The 15,457-nt window shown below is 42.5% G+C and overlaps 1 protein-coding gene across 1 annotated transcript in view; it reads left to right on the forward strand.

The window, feature by feature from the left end:
- Nucleotides 1–15,457, forward strand: part of LOC134208010 (zinc finger protein 37) — a 49,429-nt gene continuing 33,972 nt past the window's right edge. Inside the window, exon 1 of the mRNA XM_062684112.1 lies at nt 1–1,466. Coding sequence (XP_062540096.1) covers nt 64–1,466 — 1,403 coding nt within the window. The 5' untranslated portion in view covers nt 1–63. The remainder of the gene's footprint in view (nt 1,467–15,457) is intronic.

Raw genomic sequence — 15,457 nt, forward strand, 5'->3', positions numbered from 1 at the left:
AATCGGTCCAGGCTAGTGAACAAATCTATAAAAAAATATCCAGTGATGTGCTAAGTGCCAAGGATGAGTTTGATTCAGGATAGTCAGAGAATGCTACCCTACAGTCCACAGCAGCAGCAGCATCATCAATCTGGCCAGTCTCAATCGGAAGTTAGTTACTTTCAGCAGTTTTTGTATCCACAAAGTTCAATCGCTCCAATTCCGGGAATTCTGAGTGGCGGCGAGTTTCAGATTCCACTGGATTTGTCCCTCCGACAAGGGAATGTGCCAATGACTCCGCCTTCAACTCCGTCTCCCCCTCGCAAAAGAAATCGCACTTTAGACGAGGATGAATGGAAACTCAAATTGGTCAACAATAGTCTACAGCGATCCATGAACCAGTTCTCCGATACCGTTTGCATTGACGACAAGAAATATTACGCCAATACTACCCTAACCTCCTCGTCCGTGTCTCACTTTCGCTACTTCGACGACTCCGCTCGTCTGCCACCGTTTAAGTCCCTCCAACAAATTCCCTCTACTTCCACAACGAACGTCAAACCTCCAGAAGAGTTCATCGACATCACCGGTCAGGAGGATTCAGCTTCCGCATCCCGTCATTCACCATCCTCGAACATAGACGTCGAATCTCTGGAAAACAACGAAGGCATGGACGGTGTCGACATCGAAGACGACGACGATGACGATGACAGCCAGGAGTCGATCAACATCGTAGACAGCGAGGAAAAGGAAAACAGCGAAGCTGTTCTCGTCGACGGTCAACGCTACTTCGAGAATGAGAAACTGCATCTTCAGGCTATCGAAGGATTTGCACGGCTTTTTGAGCAAAGCTTCGTTGACTACGATAGATCTTCACCTCAGAAAGCTCAACCGGCCGGAAGAACTTACCCGCATCATCGTCCCAAATCGGAGCGACGGCGAATCAAAACGCGGAAGCAAATAGTTGACGAGGACAACACGAGCCCCGTATCGGGGACAATCATCCGCAAGCTTCAGGACGGGGAGGAACTGGTGGTACGCAAGGGAGACATTGATCCGGCGTTCAATGTGGTGGAAATAACGGACGAAGCCAAAGAGATCCTGTCGAAGATCGAGAACAAAATCGGGTCGTATTTGTGTCAGTTGTGCCGGGCGCTGTACGACGATGCGTTCGGACTGGCCCAGCATCGGTGTTCGCGGATTGTGCACATCGAGTACCGTTGTTCGGAGTGTGATAAAGTGTTCAATTGTCCGGCGAATTTGGCGTCGCACAAGCGATGGCACAAGCCACGCGGTGGTAGTGGGGGAGCAGTGGAAGGGAAGAAAAAGGGAAGTGGAATACCGGCTGGGGAGGGAAGTGATAAGACAAGGGATGACGAGTGCATAGAGATTACGGATAATGATGGTGTGAGTGTTGAACGAGGAAGACCGGCAGAAGGATCAGAAGAAAGTTTCGGATGCAATCAATGTGGGAAAAGTTTTAGACGGTATGTTACGTTATTATAGAAAAATATGCTATTTAACATTAAGACCAGAATGTAACACTCTCCTTCTAAGAAAATGTGAAAAAAAAATCGTAGGTGTATGTTTGAAGGTAACAAATATGGAGCAAAATAACTCACACTAAATTTGTCCACCGTGGAGAAGTTTTTCGGATCGATCAGCTGTAATGAGGTATCGACTGTTTACTTCGATGAAACTCAATTCCAGCCGGCAGCAGCAAAAGGTACATCCGAGTACCTTGTTCTTCACTGAGTGGCGAAACCGGCGTTTCTATCTGTTGTGTTAAACCTGCTACTTTTTGGTTTGAAATGTTCACCACGAGTTCACGAGCTCATGGAAGAATGGTAGTTGGTAAAGTTTCTGATAGTATACACTGATTCCGAATGATGCTCATGTTATTATTTAGGCAACTTGCGTTTTTGTTCTAACGTCCAAGTGACTTCACTTGAGTATTCAATTCAAAGCTTTCAAATTCGATAACCAGGTTACCTACAAAGCGCGAACTACCCGCATAATTATTTACCGTTCATCGTACAGTCAAATATAACATGGACATAGTTGATATCGTTACCCATTAACATTAAGCTCTTCGATCAATACATATCTATGGTAAAACAATTACCTCAACCTTAATCAATGAGGTTTTTAGTCTACGAACCATAATCAATATAATACTGATCAAATCTTTCCTCCAAAACTGTATGAAGAAAATTGTTTTTTCTTACGGTTAGTATTCTTAACAAACCGTTGCTCATACAGTCCGGTCTACGAAAACCGTAGCCACTATGGTCAAAACGTTATCAGACTACAGTACGATTTTGGTCCAGTCCCATTATCATTATGGTTCAACGTGGAACGTCAACCGTTCTAATAATGGTTCGGCTATCGTTTGAATTTATGCGGGAAGTCAGTTCTTGTTTCTTGGTAATTTCCGAATTTCTTGTCTTACAATTAACTTTGGCTTCGCGGAAGTGCGGTAGGCATGAGAGGCTCCGGTCTATTTTTTTGTTAGGGATGGGATGCTCTTCCAACTTGACGTTTGGTCCGGACAACTGGTGCCTCTAACGGCAGACGTGTCCTCTGATGCACTTACTGGCGGTCATAGTGTAGCCCACAGAGCTGGCCAAGCGATGGACAGCCCTGACGGCAGAATGGGTTCATATTCGCGTGCGGCCTGGACTGTCGCCAACGATTACCAGCAATATATCGTCGGCATTTTTTTTTTGTAAAACCTTATATTTCGTCTAGTTATTTAGTTACTAATGTCCATATAAAATACAAAATAATCTAATCCTAATTCATTTTCTGGTGTTTCTAGGAGGTAAGTGTAGAATTTTCCTAGTGTAGTAATAATAAACTTTTTCGAGGTTAAAAGACTATTATTCTTCCATTTACTTCCTATTAATTTACTACTAGGAAGTAAATAGTGGAAGTAAATGGAAGAATAATAGTCTTTTAACCTTGTAGCATTTCCCCTAAGACGCTCTAAAATAATTAATCAACTTTTTCGAATTCCTATTCACGTTTCTAAGCCTGATTAAATTTCTGGTTAAATTGTGTACTCTGGACAGTAAATGTCTTCTCGGGGATCTCCAGATGTCTCGCACCCTTTGACATCGAAACAGTTTATGTTCTACAGACTCTGGCGCTTCAGGACAAATTTCACAGAACGGATTATCGATAATGCCTCGTCAGTACAGCAATTCCCGATGTTTGATTTTGGAGTGCATGACCATGTACCAGTTAGAACGCTGCTTGGACGTAAGTTCTCTGCTATGAAGATGTTTGAAAACCATTTCCAATATGGTTTTCGGCAGTCTAAATATTTCCGTTTTTACTAGGAGTATATGGCTAAAGATCAGAGGTACCGAAACAGTTTGATTTTCAAGGAAGCCGCTAAGGAAAGGAAGTTGCGAAACCAGACTTATCAGACGGTTAACTAGCAGGGATTTTGATTTTGTTTCAATACAATGCAAATTGAATCCACCTCGAAGTTTCGGTAATATTATGTTTCCATAGGCGACTCTTTGCAAATTTTGACCGTACCATATGAACTTTCCGATTTCTGTTTTGATTTTGTTAACAAAACCCAAGCTGATCGTCAAGTTTGAAGCCATATACCAAGCCTTCGAATTGACGTAGGTATTGATCAGAATTGTCTTTTGAATGAGATTCAATTTCCTTGGATGGTTGAGCCAGAGACGTGATCGAATTCCATTGAGAACGGACTGCCAATTTTGTTTCTGTGCTTGTTTTATGTTATCTCCATACTGCACTCCAAGGATATTCACAAAATTCTCGATACTAATCCACTCCGTTTCCGCTGTTAAGTTTAAGTTTCCAATCATGACTGCCTTTGTTTTTTGCTTGTTTAGAATTGCACCAGATGCTAATCCGAATTCCAAAAAGATATTGGTCACTTGGATCAGTTGTTGTTCGTTATCGAAAAACATAGAGATATCATCAGCATAAACATTGTAGATGGCTCTTGGGAATTACTGCGAAATAGCGTCAAGTAACGGTTGCAAATACAGAACGAATAGAAGCATCGACAGAGGATCTCCTTGCCTTACGGAACGTTTGATTTGGAATTCCTGCGTCAGGTGCCCATTCATCAAAATTTTGGAGAAGGATTGATTCCAAATGTTCGCAAGAAGTTGTATCAGGAGAGGATTAAAGTTCATCTTCAAGAGTTCGTTGTAGGAACTGGTGACTGACTCTGTCGAAGGCATGGTCTAGATCAAAGGATACGAGTACCGTCAACTGGGGGGAAGATGATCATTTTTAAGACAAAACATGCAATAACAATGTGTGTTTACATATTAAATCGAAAGAAATATTTTCAAAACATGTACTGCTATACGTTGCAATAATCAACAACTTTAGTTTTATGAAATGCGTTCGCAATTATTAAAATAAATTAAATTATCACAGATTTTTTGAATAATCTTTGGGGTGAAGTTGATGAACTAACTAAAACCATTATGACCTAGTAGTCAAAATACACTAGGTTATTTGTATGAATGTTGAATTTACTACGTAAAGAAGTCTAAGAAGTCCATATTTGAAACGAAAATAGCGTCATTTATGACTATCTCTCTCTTTCTTCCACAAAATACATTTTCATGATTATAGCTTGAGCTTGAGCTTGAGCTTGATTGACTGCTCGTAGTTGCTACTCCATTATGACCAGATCAGCTGTTCTTGCACAGGGAACCAACAGATGTTTGCTTGGGACTAGCCCACATCTTCAATGTACAAGTACTGGTGATCTCATTTGTTAGGTCATACTGGCGCCTGCCACGTCAGAATGCAAGTCAATATAGGGAAGGGGGAGGAAATGATGATGCAATCACTCGCCCACTGCAAGCCGAATATACCTCTGCACTTGCCACGAGTTCGTGCGGAATTTGTTGGAATTTCTGGGTTAGGTTGGAGAGGCACAGGTCCGTCTTGGTTAACGAGCTGCCAATGTGATAGATAGGAGAAGGTAACTGATGGAATTTCTAATTGGATGTAGGAAACGAGCTCTATAGTTCATTTCCAATTCTATCAGATTACTGATAGAATACTCAAGTTGAAGGTATAGGAATAATAATGGAAACGGTATGGAAGTCCATTTCCAGTTCTAGCGATTGCTAGAACATGAGAAATAAAGAGAAAGATACAAAGTAGGAGAATGGAACGGACCTAGGATTGAACCCACGACCTCCTGCGTATGAGGCAGAAGCAGTAGCCATATGACTACCAAGCCCGCTTCATTTCATTCTTCCACAAAATACATTTTCATGATTATAATCGAAAAACTCGGATTTCTACCTAGCGGTAACATTACTTGAACGGAGAATATTGTTAACTACCGTTTCATAAAAAAATTTGGCACTTTTGACTGACACATCAAATGATCATCTTCACCTCAATGATCATCTTCCCCCCAGTTGACGGTAATGCATTTTTTCGATGATGTTTCAATTGACATAGCTTATCCAGAATACGAAATGTTGCCTCATATATACTCCGTTTACCATTCGAACATTTCTGATGATCTGACAATAATAGTGGAAGTAAATCATGCATTCGGTATTTTAAGGCTTTAGAAAGTACTTTGCAGTCGAAGTTTAACAGAGATATTGGTCAATATCCCTGAACACTTTTGATATTTCCCTTTTTCCGAACAAGAACAATAACCCCATCGTGAAATTGTTTCATTGAGTTGCCTTGGAGAGCGTCATTGATAACATTTGTAAACTCTGTTTTGATAATTTCCCACGCTTTCATGTAAAACTCCTTTGGCAATCCATCCACGCCTGGAGATTTCCTGGCACAGCTACTCTTGATGGCGCAAAAAAACCTCGTCAGGTGTGGTAGTTCGCATCAGATTGTCATTGGCTATATTGTTGTCCGGTATCATTTTTTTTTTTGCACAAATTGCCTTTGTTCTTCTGAATCAGCAGCAGAATACATACTTTCAAAGTAGGACCTGATAGTGCTCCTTATTTGAGACTGTTCTCGTATTTCCTCCCCATCTTCACCCTCCAGCATTGATATCAAACTTTTTGCTCTTTTCCCATGTATTTGCGCAACATGAAAAAGGGTCGTAGGTTCTCCGGACAAAAACATCTCGTTTGTTTTCCGAAAGTTCATTGAAAATTTTCTTTGAAGACAGAGCATTTGAGCTTTTATATGGTTTATCGTTTTAAGTTGCCCCGGGTTATCTAGGTAATTTTCGTAAGCATCCTTCAACAGAGATCGATATAGTTCCATCGCATCTCTAAACTCACGGTGCACAATAGAGGTTTTCCATTTCAAGAAAGAGATAAGCTTAGGCTTGGTGTGGATAATCCACCACTCCATCCAACTTCGAAAATTCCGTTTAGCTCTGACCCAGTAAACCCATTTTCTAGCCAGTTCGTTCATCACGTCCGGGAACCCAGATTTGGAAGAGACATTCGTACTATGTAAGCTTTATGGTCTGAAAAAGATGTAACAGCAAAGTTTGCTGTGTGCACTTGCGATTTCATCGCGTTGGAGATCAAAACTCGATCCAGCCGTGATGCCGTGTTCGATCTAATGAACGAGAACTCTACTCTGTTGCCATTCAGAATCACCCAGGAGTCTTCTAATTTAGCGGCTTTCATAAGCCTTTTGCACATTGGACTCGCACTGTTGTTTCCAGAAGCATCTTTCAAATTGACTACCGCATTAAAATCTCCTCCCAATATGTACTATATACTCTGTAGCGTGATGTATGTAGTGTGCTACGGACGAGTTGAAGAAATCCTCCCTAGTTTTCCTCTGCTGAGAGCCAGATGGGGCATAAATATTGATGAATGTTACTGATCATATTCTAATGGAGATTATACGATTATCTAAACTCCTCTCTATATGATGCACATTGTAAAGATCTCGCAACTCAATTGCTGTTCCCCGTTGATGGTTATCAACATTAAAAATTAGCCTAAAACCTGGTACTATTAACTGCTCATTATTCACTTCTTGTAATAAAATAATATCCAAATCTGCTAATCGGATAAAGGACCTCAATGCATCAAACTTAGTTTCATTTGAAATATTGCAGATATTGATTGTTGCAATTCTGTAACTTAATAAATCGAACACCCTAATGCAACGTACACACCAGTCAAGCAGTGTGACGAACATTGACTCCACCCCCAAGAAATCGCTTCGGTTGCTGCTTTGTTTGAACGTGTGTGAAGTTGTTCGAACAACCATTTGACAGTTGGCGGCTCGGTTGGAAAAAATTAAAACGGTTTGATTTTGGTTTGAGTTGTCGGGGGTGGAGTCAAGGTTCGCCGAACATGTTTGAGCATTTGTAGTGAAGTTGCACAAACCCCCATATATTTTTTGATGGTTGGTGCTCGAGTTGGTGCTTCGGTCGTTCGTGTGTGATAATGTTGGTCGAATAAATTGATTGTTCGTGTCGCTGTTGATAAAACTTGATGGATGTTGGAATAAACGGAAGGTGGAGTCAATGTTGGTCAAACTGCTTGACCGTGTGTACGTTCCATAATGTACGTGGAGTCCCACCGTATAGCAACCCTGAGGCGTTCCAAGGCTCTGACAGAGACATACATCATTCGCAGTGTCAGCAGAGGAATACATACACGGTAACCGGAATATACTCTTTTTGGACTACAAAGTACGCATAATCCTTGAAAAGTGGAACTACGCCTAAAAGGAGTATATTTTGTTTACTCATTTATGAGTATATTGCCCATACGTCAAAATAGGCATACTTTTTACTCCTTTTTCCAAAGTAAAAAATGCGTATTTTTTACTCCGGCGAAAATTAAAAAATGTATACTTTTTACTCCTTGAGTTGAATATAGTTCATACATATGAATTTCACTTATTGAAGAACAGTTTTTCGATTTCAAGGTATTTTTTTATTGTCGGCGATTTTAAATAATTACAACGCACAGCTTGTTTTTAAACTGTCACTGAAAATCTAAAATAGCACACAAATAAAATCAAATAATTAAATAATAGTTCACATTAAAAATAGAAATAAATAATTATTAAGTAGAATTCATGCTGTATTCATCCTAGGCCTTGACCATCCGTCTTGAACCTTGCCGATCTAGAACATTTAAAAAACAAGTACTGAATATGCGATTCTATTAATAACAATTATTTTGCTTACCATTATCTTTTTCAGACTTTTCAGTCTCCTGTTATCTTCTTTTTTCTTCGATCCGCTTGATCAGGCAAGTTGCGTCGTACCCACGATTTTTTAGCGTTCGACGCCGTTTCTTCTTCCGGACAATCTCGTCACGAGTGAGTCTCCCAAGCTTCAATATACGGCACTGTATCGACTCCAGCTCGTAGTCGCTAATGTCAGGAATAGGTTGATGACGAGGGTGCAGCTTGATATTTCCGTTCACATCCATGAAATATCTATTAGGTAGAATTCATTTAGTTTCGAAAAAATGGGAAGAAAAATTTGATTTGTTGAGTATGCTTACAAGTTTTGCTAAATATCCTCGCCAACAAGTTTCATTTTAAAGATCAGATAACCTTACATTACATTTATTCACGAAAAATTTTCGTAATCGCTGTCGCTAACTTTAACAATGTCAGTAGAATGAAAATTTTCTTTTCTCACAACGAACTACTTTTTACGCATTTCTCAATTTGTTTGCTTAGTTCAAAAAGCATAAAAAATACTCCTTCGCCGTAACTCAAAAGTATGCTTATTTTGACGTATAGTCAATATTCTCAACAATGATTCAAAAGTACCCCTAAAATGAGTATTCCAGTTTTACCGTGTATACCACTTCATGAGATATACTCCTACAGCCAGATTATTGTTGTTGTTTACCTGCAGATTTGTTCGTTCGCTCGCCGAGGAACGCTGATCTTGTTGTTCGCCGGGAGTAAGTGTCGTCGCGGCCGGTGTCGAAAATGAAGTGACTTAAAACATCCCAAATCCCAGCGGTCGTGTGTCGACTAAAGTGATCAGATTCCGCCGGGATGACGTGTATAGATGTTCCGTTCTAGTGCGACAGTATCTGAATGTGCTTCGACCGGACATATCCAGTTTTCCGCGAGTGGTAATGGCCGCCACCTTGACTGCGGGTTAGTCTTTGATTTGACATTTCTGGAGGACAACTGCACCCACCGTTCGAGCATTTCGATCAATGTGGTATATTAAAAGTCTTGAATTCACTTAATCAGCACCTTCTTTTATGCCACATTGGTCAGAATACTCGGAGTGGTGGGTGCAGTTGACCTCCAGAAATGTCAAATCAGAGACTAACCCGCAGGCAAGCTGGCGGCCATTACCGCTCGCGGAAAACTGGATACTAGTGCAGCTTACCCAACAAAAAGAATAATCATCAAACGTAGTATACTCCATTGCACAATGACGTCACGCACGACTTTTGACAGGTACTGGTCCTGTTGTTTACAGACGACTTTATTTTAATTTTGAGATACTTCTATCATTCTTTGGATTTTCTGATCGATAATTACCTAAACTTATCGATAATTACCAATATTTGAATGCGGAATGTACAGAATGTCTTCAACATCGTGAAATATGCAGATTTAATTTGGATAAAAAAAATTCTAAGTCCGAAACGTAAACAACAGGACCAGTACCTGTCAAAATAGTGAGGTTAGGTTTGCCGCGCGCAATGACCTATATTGGGCGTCGGTCTTCGTTGTAAATGGGTTGCGTTTGTTGTTTGTTGTGATGCGAGATGAATGGTGTTGTTCAGATGGTGCATTAAATAGAGTTGAAAATTGATTGAGATTGGTGGCTGTAACTCTGTAGAATTCGACAAGACATATACTAGGGCTTACCTCACGGAGATAAAAGCCCTCGTTAAAATTAGTCCTGAATGTTTGCTGCATTCCCAGCAATCGTCTATGTAAGTGTTCGGTGATTGTTTTGGATAGTCGTCGATTGTGATAGCTTGTTCGTTGCGGTGGTGTCAATAGTGCGAATAGAGATTTTTGTAAAAAGGTGGCAGTATCTAGATTTGCTTCGGCTAGGCATAGGGTAAAACACTACTTGGGCCTATGGACCCGGTTCCCGGCTCACTGCACAGAAAACTAATGATTTATACTGTTTCGAACCCGTAGGTTTATGACTGATAATTTAAAAAAAAGTCTCCCATGTATCTCGCACAATACTCAATATTTTTCAACCATTTGTTTTACTCATAATTGATCTAATTATAGAAAATAAAAATGTAGATTTCAAAATTTCGCTCTCCGTTGCCACACCACTGAGCCGGAGTGATTCTTTCACTTTTACAAAACAGTATCATCAAATAAACACCTACCTGAAAGTCGTCACAGTGCTCGATACAACCATTGGTTGACGCTGTTAATCACCACACAATAATTATAAACAAACGCACTTCAATTCTTCCTATTTGATCGTTTCACTAGAACTTATTTAAACATATTAGAATACATTTTAGAATGTATCCTCAAACCGAACAAAAAATCACCTCGGCCTAAGTATTTCTAGCCGCACCGTGCTGCCAAAAGGCCAGGAGTATGAAAATGATCCTTTATCGTTAATAGGAAAACTGTCTAATACGTTGACGCTATCATGTTATTTATAATTCTCTCGATTTCAAAAGGTGAAAAAAATATTGTTTTTAAGTATTTGGAAGAAATTTGGATGAGTAAATATATCTTCTCAACCAAATAAAAATGATTATGAATAATACCATCTGGCATCTTGTTGTCGTGTAACGTGCATATTTTTGTTTACGTCGCATTTTCTACCGTCCCGAGAGAGAATGAGAATAAAATGTTGAGAGATTGAGTGAAATTTTGCTTAGGCCGGGAACTGGTTTTTTGTATGCCGGAATGGGAATCGCTATGACTGAAATGAGTGCTGCACCTCGTTAATTTAAATAAAAAAAAAAATCAAAATCGTTTTTGAACGATATTTAGCACGAATAGCTATTTTTTAAGCAGAAGTGAACCCCATTGCAGTATTATACAGCCCACAAAGTTCAGGAAAGTTGCTTCCTATCATAAATATAAATAAAATAATGCAGTTATACGCATGTTAGGCCGGGAATGGAGTAAGAAACCCTATACCTGCTAATCTTACCGAGAAGAGGAATATTTACTGCTGCTCCTGCTCTTGCGCTTCACCTCCAAAAATGCAGCTTCCTGTGTTTCTGATGTGTTTGGTGATCGATGCCTTTTTGGTGCTGCTGTGTTTACTATTTCCCCATCAGCATCATCAGATATGAAGAAATCACTTGTGTTAGGGTTCAAAGTTTGGTTTTCTACAGCGCTCATTGGAGAGCTTGTTCGGCTAGAACCAGCCGCTTGTGATGTTCCTAGAGGGGGACGCATGGAAGACGAAGATCTGGATCTCGTAGCATGCACCGCTGCTGATGACATTATGCGATCTGTTATTGCCATGACAAGGCTTTTGTTGGTGACAGTGCTCTGGTTATCATTCGTTTCCATCGCATTTGGGGTACTTGATTGTGGTGGATGATCATCGGTTTTTGATTCAGATGCCTGTGGTGGGATTTTGCCTTGTAACTACCTGTGCTGCCGTAAGGAGACTATCGATGTCCACTCCCTGCTCTTTGCGTGCTTCATTACAACTACGGCCAATGTGGAGGGGTCGGACACAGTATTTACAGGTGCGAATTTGATTACGGTAAGTAATGTAAGCGGTGTGCGTGTGTATCGGAATGTAAGACGGGATTAGTTTTTGTATTCGAATACGAACTAGCCTTACTCCGGTCGGCAATCCCGGCCAAAAGTTCTTCCAAACCTCATCAAACCTCTCCGTATGGGCCTAGGTACTTGGTGATTGGAAGGCAAATCAGCTACCCTAACCTCAATCGCATGGCCGTATGGAACTATGGGAATAGCATACTGCTCATTGTTGTGCTCGATGGAGTGCTTCAGACTATGCTCAGCTACTAATTGTTCCACATATGATTGCGATTTTAATTCTATTATGACTCGAGATTTCGTCATGCTTGGCTGGATACAGTTCACCTTGGCCACGTCGAGCTTGATTTGCTTGCTGATGAGTTCGTAAACTTTGTCTAGCTTAGGGCAGACTGGCATTCCGCTAAAGTCTAGATAGACGGAGTCTCTGCGGTAGTCCTCCATCAGTACGGTAAACTGGACACTTTCACGAGAACCGTAGTTCTTGGCAAAACGCCTCTTCGGACTTTGTCGAGTAACACGATTCTTATGTTTGTTACGTTTCCACTAGCCGCTAACAAAAGTAACTCTTATCGATACAGAGGCTAGCTGTCAACTTGGCATAGACAAATACGTAAATGTTCGGTGGAAGTGAACGAAACTTATCGTTCATGGCGACTAGCAACAGAGTTACCGCCAGAACGGAATACTGGGGTACCCCAGTCTCCTCCGGGAGAATCCTCGAACCCTGGTTTCCAATTAGAACTTTGAAGGAGTGTCCTATGAGGAAGTTTCGAATAAAAGCAAGGATGTTGCCTGGGCGAAAAGCCTGTTGGTGGTGACCAAACCATCCGTCGGCTTTCAATTTCTCCATGAGTTGACCATCCTCTCGACGGTTTTGGACGCGCAAGAGGCTAGGGAGATTGATCTAAACTCGGATGCATCTTGGCTTGTTACACTGCTCTTAGGAATAGGCACAACGAAACTTTTCTTCCACTCGTCCGGAAATGTGCGGTTTTCACAAAGATCGTTGACGAATTTGAGAAAATGGTGCTTAGCGACCGGAGGGAGCCGTTTAACATGGTATACCTCAACTCATCCGGCCCGACGAGTTCCCGTTGCACTTAGCAAGTGCATGGGCCAACTCAGCTGCGGGAAAAGACTGCATACTGCATGGTTCAAAAAGTAGTCTCCCCAGGAATTGCGGGGGTGTGGAGCTTGCGGTCCGCGGAAATAAGGGTGGTATTTAGGTGTGGAAATCAGCCGGATACTGTGAAGTGGCTACCAGGGAGGCAAAGTAATCACCGAGAGCATTGGCAACCTGGTCAGGGTCGGAAATTAGATGATTGCCCGGATCGAGGTAAATGGGAACAGCTCTCGATCGACTACTGATTGCATTTACCCGCCTCGGATTGATGCTGTCGATGAAATATTCCCACTGCTTCGACTTTGCATCCCTGACGACTATTTTGCACAGTCGGTACTTATCCTTGAAGTATTCCAGGGTGTAAGGCCTTGCGCCTAGCTTTGAGAGCACGCCGAGTTTTCTTGGTCCACCATCGCTGAGTAACAGCGAGGATCGTGTCGGTGAAATCGGTGAAGGACGAGGGAACTTGGTCCGCGCAGTTGGTCAACAGGAGGAGGAGCATTGGTGGAAGAGGCCGTACAGATCGGCACCGGCTTTGCAGGAGAAGCGCGGTAGGACGGATCTACTTACCGCAGTGGCAGAGTGCCCATTGAAAAAGGTGAGAGACCCTTCATTGAGAGTGACGCGAGTGACAAACACTTCGACTAAAGCAGTGCCTCGAGGGTCGGCCCTGGACCATCCCCACATAGGACGATGGGCGTTCATATCATCATGGAGGAACAGGGGGAGTATGATTTGCTTCAAATTGCTTACCTTTCTTCTGCCATCGGGGAAGACGCCGTAAGGGAACATTTATGATTACGATGATTATTTATGATTAAACATTTCGTGCAGCCGGACACCGACAACCAGTAGGTCTTCATCGATATCGAGGTTATCGAAGGGGATATCTCGCAGTACCCCAATGGCTACGGAGTGGCTGATGTTGCTTCCAACCTTGCTGGTCCAACAGTATTTGTCTCCATAATGGTGTCGGATACACGATTGACCTAATGCAGGGTGATAGCCCAGGGTAAGCTGTGGTGCACCCGCAGCTCGAGGTTCGTAAGGTTACTCCAGAACCCATTAATGTTCCATTGGAGACAAAACTTGACCTCCAGCAGAAGGGGCGGGGTTGGAAAAGTAAAATGCTAAGGGGGTTTCTTACCATAGCTGGCGTTGGTCCTGGAAGTTTGCTGGGCAGGCCAGAGCTAGTGAACTAACCCGGAGCTCGATGCATCAAGGGATGATGATGAAGAGGAACTGAAACCACTGGGGGTAACATTGTGCGGCCAGGAGGGGCCTGCTCTGCTCGTACCGTCGGCAGTGGGTGAGGGACGGTGAAAGTGGGACTTATCACCCGGGTTGGAGTGCCCGGGGAGCCCAGGACGCTGAAACAGTTGGGACGTATGACTCGGGTGGGAGTCCTCGGGTTGGCCGGAACGCGGCCTTAGAGGAGAAATGTTGTAACTCGTGAAGCTTCTTGCAGCTAGACAAATCGTACTTTGCACGACTAAGTCGAGTCAAGTACGAGACACTGAAGACGGCCTTACTGTTGAGGTCGAAATACGTATCTGTCAAGATACATTTAAGTGGTGGAATTCAATGGGATTGTACAAACTCGTCTTATGACAAGTGAAGGGTAAGTTAAATTGTTTTTGGTTCTTGATATGTAAATCTTGTATTCAAGTTATGGTTCAATAATCATTAGATCTTTTTGTAAGAATTATTAAAAATAGATCGTCTAAGACGAATTAAGTACTGTCCATTTAATTCCACCAGTTAAGTAGACGCGAAGTGCGTAGCGAAGGGTCCATACGATTTGACAGCTTCTTATTATTGACTGTTACTCCTTTGGGTGCAGATTTCGCGCGGCGTCGCGTAGACGCGTCTACTCTGGCAGGCACCTTATGGGTCCGCGACGTTAGGCATAATATACTTGGATGCTCACCTCTTTCATTCAATTCGATTCTTACACATACTACTCTAGTCATTCGACCTAACTCTCGCTCTGACATCCCTTATGAGACATTTTACTTAGGTTCCCACTTCTGACATACTCTGTGAGTCTGACTTGGGTGCTCACCTCGCTCATACCATATGAGACTAGCTCACCTCAAACATACCGTGTGAGACTGATTTGTGTGCTCATTCCTTTCATATCATGTGAGACTGACTTGGATGCTCACCCACACTCCTCTGCCTCGCCACGGGGTGTCAGTAGTCATAGGAACCAACATTCCTGCGCTACTCCCAGCTCGGCGTGTGCAGTCCATGCATACACCAATTCATTCACCCTTCTGCCATGCTTCTCGATCTCGGTTGCCACCCGCTGCGCCATTACCTCTGCATGGGCAGACCATTCACACACTTCTCCGCGTTCGGCACTTTTCGCTCTAACTAACCAATCATAAGTTAGTACTGCTTGTCGATTGCTGCTCGGCGCGTCATATTCTCTGCAAGCTGCAGGCAATCTGAGTGGCTGCAGTCGAGAATGCGTTCCACTTCTCCGCTTGACACATCCTCTGTATAAGGTTATCCGGAGTTTTGTCCCGGCCGCAAACGTCTAGCATTGCTCTTCTTTCGACGTCGAAGCGAGGACATACGAACAGTATGTGCTCTGCAGTTTCGTCAACACCTGGGCAGTCAGGGCAGACGGGGACCTCCGCGTGCCCAAACCTG

This window comes from Armigeres subalbatus, chromosome 1 (genome assembly GCF_024139115.2).
Source record: "Armigeres subalbatus isolate Guangzhou_Male chromosome 1, GZ_Asu_2, whole genome shotgun sequence".
Taxonomy (NCBI): domain Eukaryota; kingdom Metazoa; phylum Arthropoda; class Insecta; order Diptera; family Culicidae; genus Armigeres; species Armigeres subalbatus.